Source organism: Sceloporus undulatus, chromosome 2 (genome assembly GCF_019175285.1).
Source record: "Sceloporus undulatus isolate JIND9_A2432 ecotype Alabama chromosome 2, SceUnd_v1.1, whole genome shotgun sequence".
Taxonomy (NCBI): Eukaryota; Metazoa; Chordata; class Lepidosauria; order Squamata; family Phrynosomatidae; genus Sceloporus; species Sceloporus undulatus.
Window position 1 is genome coordinate 224,374,965 of NC_056523.1, and position 8,114 is coordinate 224,383,078.

The 8,114-nt window shown below is 42.8% G+C and overlaps 1 protein-coding gene across 1 annotated transcript in view; it reads right to left on the bottom strand.

Moving 5' to 3' along the window:
- Positions 1-3,497: 3,497 nt before the first annotated feature.
- MLF2 (myeloid leukemia factor 2) overlaps positions 3,498-8,114 on the bottom strand; it is a 10,126-nt gene continuing 5,509 nt past the window's right edge. Inside the window, exons 3-6 of the mRNA XM_042455505.1 lie at positions 7,175-7,300; positions 6,695-6,854; positions 6,366-6,605; positions 3,498-4,146 (exon numbers count right to left, since the gene is read on the bottom strand). Of these exons, the coding sequence (XP_042311439.1) occupies positions 6,427-6,605; positions 6,695-6,854; positions 7,175-7,300 (465 nt within the window). The 3' untranslated portion in view covers positions 3,498-4,146; positions 6,366-6,426. The remainder of the gene's footprint in view (positions 4,147-6,365; positions 6,606-6,694; positions 6,855-7,174; positions 7,301-8,114) is intronic.

Genomic DNA, 8,114 nt, shown 5'->3' on the forward strand with positions numbered 1-8,114 from the left:
GAATGAGGAAGGCTGCAAATAAGCTTGAAAGGTGGGACAGCGCGGATGAGTCAGTAAGACCACCAGTAGCCAGAGAATGTATTTAGGGCTTTACATGATTCCTTACACTCCCTACATCCAGGGGCATCACTAAAAGGGTGCAGGGGGTGTTAGTACTAGCACCTGTGTGTGTGTGTGTGTGTGTGTGTGGGAGTGACATCAATGTTTTCTAGTTTTGGGACAAAAATGGGCTGTGGCTTTCACCTGCATCCCTTTAAAATGCTGAAGGGATGGTGTGAGTGGGACGAGGCTCAGTGGGAGGAGAAAGGCCCCAGGTTTTTTAAAAATCAAAATTTTAAAATTATTGTGCTTTTAAAATTTTCTTTTTAAAAAAACAAATCTTGTCAAATTTTCATCTCATATGAAACTATGTACGTGTAAATATGTTTAGGCTATGTGTATGATATTGTAATTTAAAGGTATAATTTTAATTTTGCCAGTTATTTATGTCACAACTGGAAGGATGCGGTGGCTCAAGTGCTTAAGACGGTGATTCTGTTGATCGCAAGATCGGCAGGTTGGCAGTTCAAGGTCCAGGTGCTGAATGATGGGATGAGCTTCCATCACTAGTCCCAGCTTCTGCCAACATAGCAGTTTGGAAGCATGCAAATGCAAGTAGATAAACAGGTACCACTCCAGTGGGAAGGTAAATAGCATTCTGTGCAGTCATGCTCGCCACATGATCACAGAGTAGTTTCTGACAATGCTGGCTCTTTGGCTTAGTAATGGAGATGAACACTGCCCCCTATGGTTGGACACAACTTGACAACCTTGTCAATGGGGAATACCTTTACCTTTTATGTCACAACTATTACCATGACATTCAGTGATATACAGGAATTGTTATTTATGAGTAACATTACTACGAAAAGCATTATGATATATTCTCTACCGTGTGGTATGGGAGGAATGACACCATGGGTTACCGCACCACGTGACACCAACCCTAGGGACACCACTGTCTATATCTTTATTATTCTGCAATGTTTACTATTCTGCAAAAGGTAGGTTCTGAAGGTAATAAACAGCGCATAATATTGTACAAATAAGACAAATGGTATAAATTTGCAGAAATATATCCTCACGGCACACCAGTGCATTCAACCCTACATAATGATACTATTGTACCTAACCACTATACTTAAGTAATATCTTTGAGCAGTTAATTAATAATGACATCTATATGCGGGTCTTAAGCCTGGTACTTGTGTTTTAATGGAAGGATTCACAGCGAGAACTAATGCAGTAATAACAAAGCAGAATGTGAAAAGCACTTTATATTTCTAGCTAAGTAAAAATACCCCATAGTGTGGTATAGTAATTTGAGCGTTGATCTACAACTCTGGAGATCAGAGTTCAATTCCCTGCTTGGCCACGGAAACCCACTGGGTGATCTTGGGCAAGTCACACACTATCAGCCCCAGAAAACCCCTTTATAGGTTTGCCTTAGGGTCGCTCTAAGTTGGAAACGACTTGAAGACACACAACAAAAACTTAGAAAGCTGTGTATTTCCAGAAAGTAATAAAACACAAGCCAGCTGTGTATTTGCAGAGTCTACATTGAAAATGGAACACTTTGGAATCCTTCTTATTTGCTGTCCCATGAACCCTCCACGGACTGCTAAAAATGCAAACATCAGTGACTGGCAATCCACTTCCAGATGTTAAACATTACACACATCTCTTGCAAGCTATTTTAAAAGTATATTGCTGTTGATTTTTTGTTTTTGCCAGAAAAGGGGAATCTAGAAGGGCTGAGGGCCATAAAACAAGCCTCAGGGTGCTGTCTAGGGCAGCAGTTTGCCCACCTCTGATCCCAAGCCCAAGATGCTTCGAGAGAGCAATGGGATTCTAGCATAGTAATAATAATAAGCATTCTGGACCTTTGCATGATGCATTTGATATGATGTAAGACGCCACAAACGGTAATGGGAAATATTCATTAGAAAAGGCATTGCTTTAGACCACAATAAAATTCTGTAAATGGGCTATGCTTGCAAATTCAGACCTTTGTCTGAAAGTATCCTCAGAAGTGGTGTGCCTTCTAAAAAATAATGTTGTAGCCTCTTGTTTTTTCTTTTCACATTTGGAGAAAGCTGAGATTAAGATGAGTGTTCAGCTGCTCTGACACCATACGCAACAAGGCCTTACGCTGAAGGCAAAGTGAGCCATTAAACGATGCCAAAGCCACCACTCATGATATGGCTTTCTTATAGTATCAGGCAAGCTCCTTCCCCTTCCTGGTGCTGTTGTTCTCTGCCACAGGAGAGCTAAGGTTGTGCTGCAGCTTAATGCCATTGCATCAAGTCCATATCTTCCTGAACTCAGTTCCTTTGGATCAGTAGAAAAGTCTCAAATCTTTCAACATTTGGAATCAAGGCCTTGCACTAAAGAAGTTCCAGTTCCCAAGCAGTGGCAACCACCCAAAGCAGGCTATCTCCCTTTCAGTTTCCTTTCCTCGTCTAGGCATTGTTTTCTCCTCAAAGACTCTCAGGGGTTCCTCCTGTTCTAGACCTTCACTGTTGGGTCTTGGTCATATCCTTTCCCAGCATCTGTTGATCTACTGTGTGTACCTTACATGAAGCCCCTGGTGGATGGCTTTAACCTCCCTCTTTAAGTCCAACCAAACTGGGGTGTGGGAGAAAAGTTGCCTTCTGAATATTATGCTGCTTGTATATTGTGTTGTAAACATCAAGCGCTTGGGAAACCATTCAACTTGTCATGAATCTAGCTTTTGCTCTGATGCAGAACAGTTTTCCTTTTATTATCATGCTTTCAAAGCCTCCCAACTTTGCAGCAGCTTAGGGCAAGCAAGGTGAATGCAACCACATTTGTCCACAGAATCGGCTAGCAATATGGGATGCAACGGATATGGGGGGAAACACAGTTTTGACTTGGCTTGGAGGGATCCATTGGCTACACCAACCAATACTGTCTGGGCCATGATTGCCAAGTGCCATTACCGATGTAGCAGACACTTGCTGGCTTGCCTAACTGGACTTCCAAAGCAAATTCCATGTTTTTGAGGCATGCTGCTGTGGAAGACCACGGGGTGGCAGCAGTTGATATCTTTTAAGAAACAAAGATCATGAAAGATGTATTTTAAACAACAGTTGTGAACAACTTCACATCAGTGTTCAACAATGTCCGTGTAAAAAATCTGAGTTTTTCTCACAGGTTTCTGGTGAAACCAGAAATGGGTATTTCATTCTGATTAAGGCTACAACTTTAAGATGGGGGGATTTAATGCTACTTTTATTTTGCTAAGGATTCCATAAGGAAGAAAGGGAACACGCTTGTAATAGAAACTAACCACAATCATGGTTTGACAGTGATTGAGATACAAACTCTGAGGCCAACTGTTTCAGGAAAACCCACGTCATCACATAAAACCAACACTCTTCCTATATCCCCTGAGATCTCTGAGACGTAAAGACTGAAATGGAGGCCAACTCTAGTTGCTTTGCAGGTTTCATTTCTTTATTCAGCTCAGTAAACATCTAGTTACAAGTTTCACAAAATCAAATTTTATAAGATGGGGAGCTGGATTGGGCAGAGAGGTAGGGCCTGTTTGGTTTATCTACACCTCACCTGATCTCTTGCACTGTTCCATACATATCCCATTTCCAGGGCAGGCAGACATGTAGGCAGGCTGAGAGCAGAGGTGACTAAAGGTTATTTTCCAAGTGCTTGAAAGTAATAGCAAGTCAACAGATTTTTTTTTACACGGTTGCTGCTTGAGGTGGGTGGTTAGATTAAATACAAACTCCAGAGCCAGTCAAACCTGGAGCAGGAAGTACAAACGGGATGGCAAAAACTCAGGGAGATTACTCCTGCTCCCCCCACCCCCCAAACACTAAGAAGAGGAGCTAGGGAGGGCAGGGAGGAGTTAGAGGAAAAAGCAGTAAAATTGATGTGTCACTCATTCATGGACAAGGTCCCTCACATTCCCCTTGGCCACCTGCTCTATGCAAGGAGTACAACTGTGCAGAGAGAGTTAGTCACTTAATTTAAATCTTAGGGGCAGGAAGCTAGTATTCATCTTGAGGAAAAAGGTCCAAGTGATGTTTTGTGAGGGCTTCACCATCAGAGTTTCACTGTCTGTACCTGAGCAAAGAGAGAGAGAGAGAGAGAGAGAGAGAGAGAGAAACATCATAAATCAGAAAGGGAATAGAAAAAACAGTGAAAAAACAAAAATGGAAAATTCCATGTAAAATTCCCATCACTATGATCCTTGGATAGATAGTCACATGGCTATGTCCACTGGCTACACCATTTCAGATGACATGTTGAGGCTCATCTGATGGAACTGCTCTTCCTTGTGAGAAATTTCTTGCACCTTGAGAACCAGCATGTCAGGGAGAAGACAGGCTAGAGCTTTTCTGTCTGTCATCCATTTCTACATAGATGAATTTGTTTAATTTTGAAGGGAACAACACTGTCTTTAAGCTGGACTCTGAGATACTATATAACCCACGTACAGGTGTGTTGAGAGTCAGCGTGGCATAGTGGTTTGAGCACTAGGCTAGGATACCAGGAATTGTTCTGTGCCTTCAAGTTGTTTCTGACTTATGGTGACTCTAAAGCAAACCTACCTGGGGTTTTCTTGGCAAGATTTGTTCAGAGATGGTTTGCCATTGCCGTCTCCTAAGACTGAGAGCATATGATTTGCTCAAGGTCACCCAGTGAGCTTCATGGCCAAGCAGGGGTACTCTGAGTCCAAGGTTCAAATCGCCGCTTGGCCCTGGAAATCGACTGGGTGACCTTGAGCAAGTCACACTCTCTTAGTCTGAATGGAAGGCAAGGCAAACCCTTTCTGAACAAATCATGCCAAGAAAATACCAATTTTTTCCCCAAGAAAAGATTTGCCTTAGGGTCACCATAAGTAAGAAATGATTTGAAGGCACACTGCAACAACAACAGGTTTTACACCTAAGTGAGAGTTAGGCCTTCAGCGATCTCTGCTAAATCTTATGTTCTGAATACGATGCAGCATCCTCAGCTACTGGAACCAAATACAGGATTTCGTTTCATTTAATCAAACCTATAAATATATGTGAAATCCAAGACTGGTTTTCTCATTGTCTTTTTTCCAGTTAGACATCTACTTTCTGAATAGAGCATGGAGTCTTAGTTAATAGATGGAGGTACCTCTATACCATAGCTTCCACTTTTCAGCACCGTGGTTCTCTGAATAGATAATTCTCTTCGCACAAAAGGCTCTACATGCAGCCAAAGTTATTATACAAGAAGTAGTAAGTCACCTTAGTTTCAATATTCACTTTTAAGTAAGCTTGACTGTATTATATATGGAGCTACTTCCAAAAAGCTGCTTGGATTAAGGTGCAATTTTGTAAAGTGATCGCTAACTGTAGCTGCAAGAAAGGTTTGTCTTTGAGAAAGGTGATGAGCCACAGCATGATGAGAGATGCTTTTTGACCAGATAGCAGAAGACCTGAGTCTCATATGGGTAATCAGTGAAAACAGGAGTAGCAGCCTTACACTCTCTCCGTACCATCAAGTTCGGGGAAAGTACTACTTCCAAGATGGCAAAGGGATACTGTTTGCACACCACTTTCCTCTAAATTGCTCAGAGTGATACCCATGAAATTCCCATGTGATTTTTCATCAAGATTCAACATTTTTTACTTTACAAACAGAACTACACCAGAGGTCAGATTAATTATACATACTATTTTGTTCTGAAGTGTTTCTGAGATTTTACAAAAGTCCTCCACAAAGAATTCCTAATTCTTCCTTCCCACAAAAGCAACTCTCAGTATTCTTCCTATTAATTTCCAAACTTCTATGTAATTTCCAATTGTTCATGTTAACTCTGCTGCAGCAAAAACGAGGTTCTGTCGTATCTTGAAAGACTGGTTCATTTTATTACACCATGTGCTTTCTGGGGATGGATAACACGAAGTTATGCAGAATTTCAAGTGAGTATGCATACATGTAAACTCACATAGAGCACACAAGGCTGTAGTTCAGAATGTAGAACACTTTCATCCAAGAGCTAGTGTTTGAAGCCAGGTTTTCTGAAAAGCTGACTGGGTCTTTAGAATCCCCTGCTTAGCAATCAGCAGCAGCTTTAAGACCCCATTATACAAATCTTTATGCTATTTTTCCAAATACTTTATTTTTTGTGTGTTCCCAGAAGGAATAAAAAGGCAGCCTCTTCTGAGCACCAAGTAAGACACAGACCTGAAGACTGTTGTATTGAAAAGGTGCTTTGGATCACCAAGTTGTACTTCCCACAGCAGAGAGGTTAGGAATATAAACTGGTCACAGTGTGCATGCAAGAGGTGAAGGTTAAGACTTACAAGAGCATGAAGGTGAATCTGGGGGTGACGGCATTGCACCCCCCTTAAGTCTGCTCTAGATTCACCAGTCATACCGGCGCGACTGTCTGGTGGGAGACTCCTCTGGTCCTTGAATTGCGAGACGGGTTCCCTCCACCCTGCGGCCATTGCTTCCCTCATGACGCCGATAATCCAGTCCTCTCTGCGTTCGGAAGCGGGATGTCTCTCGCCTCCATTCATCATCGAATGCAGCTGCATCGCCTGAAAATCAGAATAGAAGAGGTGGTAGCTCAGTGGGGTGAGTATGAACAGTGTAATCTAAGAAAGGAAGAGCTGCCAAGAACACTTACTTTCATCCAAGTTGATGTAGTCTTGCCTTTCCTCTTGGTCACCTGTGCGATGGTTGCGTGACCGCTGCATGATGTGTGCACGTTCCCGAATGTGGTGGCCTATGGACATCTGCTCCAGGCCACTGTCCGAGTCTCGCACCGTCCGCCTAGTCTCCCGGATCTGAGGGTAGGAGGACAGATCATTGTTAGGGATGCGTAATAATGTTGCTACAGTCTTACTGAAGTCTCCTGTGAAATTCCTCAGTTTTGCTTGAGCAAGAGCCTAAAGATTTGTTTCAATCTTCACTGAAGGCAATCTTGACCATTAGTTGCCCTACATAATAAGTCTTCTATCTCACATTGGAGAAGCCCCACGCAAAAACTCTGCACCTTGTCTATTGGGCTTCAACACACTCTATCTGCATTGACACCTACATAAACCCCACAAAACTAGCAATCCATAGGGCAAATCTGAATCAAAGGCAGAAGACTATTACTTACCCCACCAGGTGCAGAGCGTGTTTCTGAGGTCTCCTGATAGACTTTGGGGCCATCGCCCATATTTGAGTAGGATATGACAGTTGAGGAGGTAAATGTCTGGCAGTTGGCGCCACTTGTCATATGCTCCTAGAGGCATGTGAGAGAGAGAGAGAGAGAGAGAGAGAGAGAGAGAGAGAGAGAGAGTCGTAAGCAATCTACCCACTAAAGAAAGAAAAGCATAGCACTTACAAGCTCCTTTCTCAATATAAGGTATAAAAATCTTCCCCCACCTGTTAGTAGTTTCCCAAAGAAAAGTGTGTGGGAAAAATATTTTTGGAACTGGGAGAAAATGATGATGACTCAGTCAAGATGCTCTGGCCCACCTCACTCAAAGGCAGGCTATGTATACCCCACAAAGAAAGATGAATTATTATTATTAGAATCATAGAATCATAGAGTTGGAAGAGACCACTAGGGCCATCCAGTCCAACCCCCTGCCATGCAGGAAATCCAAATCAAAGCATCCCCAACAGATGGCCATCCAGCCTCTGTTTAAAGACCTCCAAGGAGGGAGACTCCACCACACTCCGAGGGAGTTTGTTCCACTGTCGAACAGCCCTTACTGTCAGGAAGTTCCTCCTAATGTTGAGGTGGAATCTCTTTTCCTGCAGCTTGCATCCATTGCTCTGGGTCCTAGTCTCTGGAGCAGCAGAAAACAAGCTTGCTCCCTCCTCAATATGACCTCTTTTAAAATATTTAAACAGAGCTATCATATAATCTCTTAACCTTCTTTTCTCCAGGCTAAACATCCCCAGCTCCCTAAGGCGTTCCTCATAGGGCAAGGTTTCCAGACCCTTCTCCATTTTAGTCGTCCTCCTTTGGACACGCTCCAGTTTCTCAATGTCCTTTTTGAATTGTGGTGCCCAGAACTGGACACAATATTCCAGGTGGGGCCTGACCC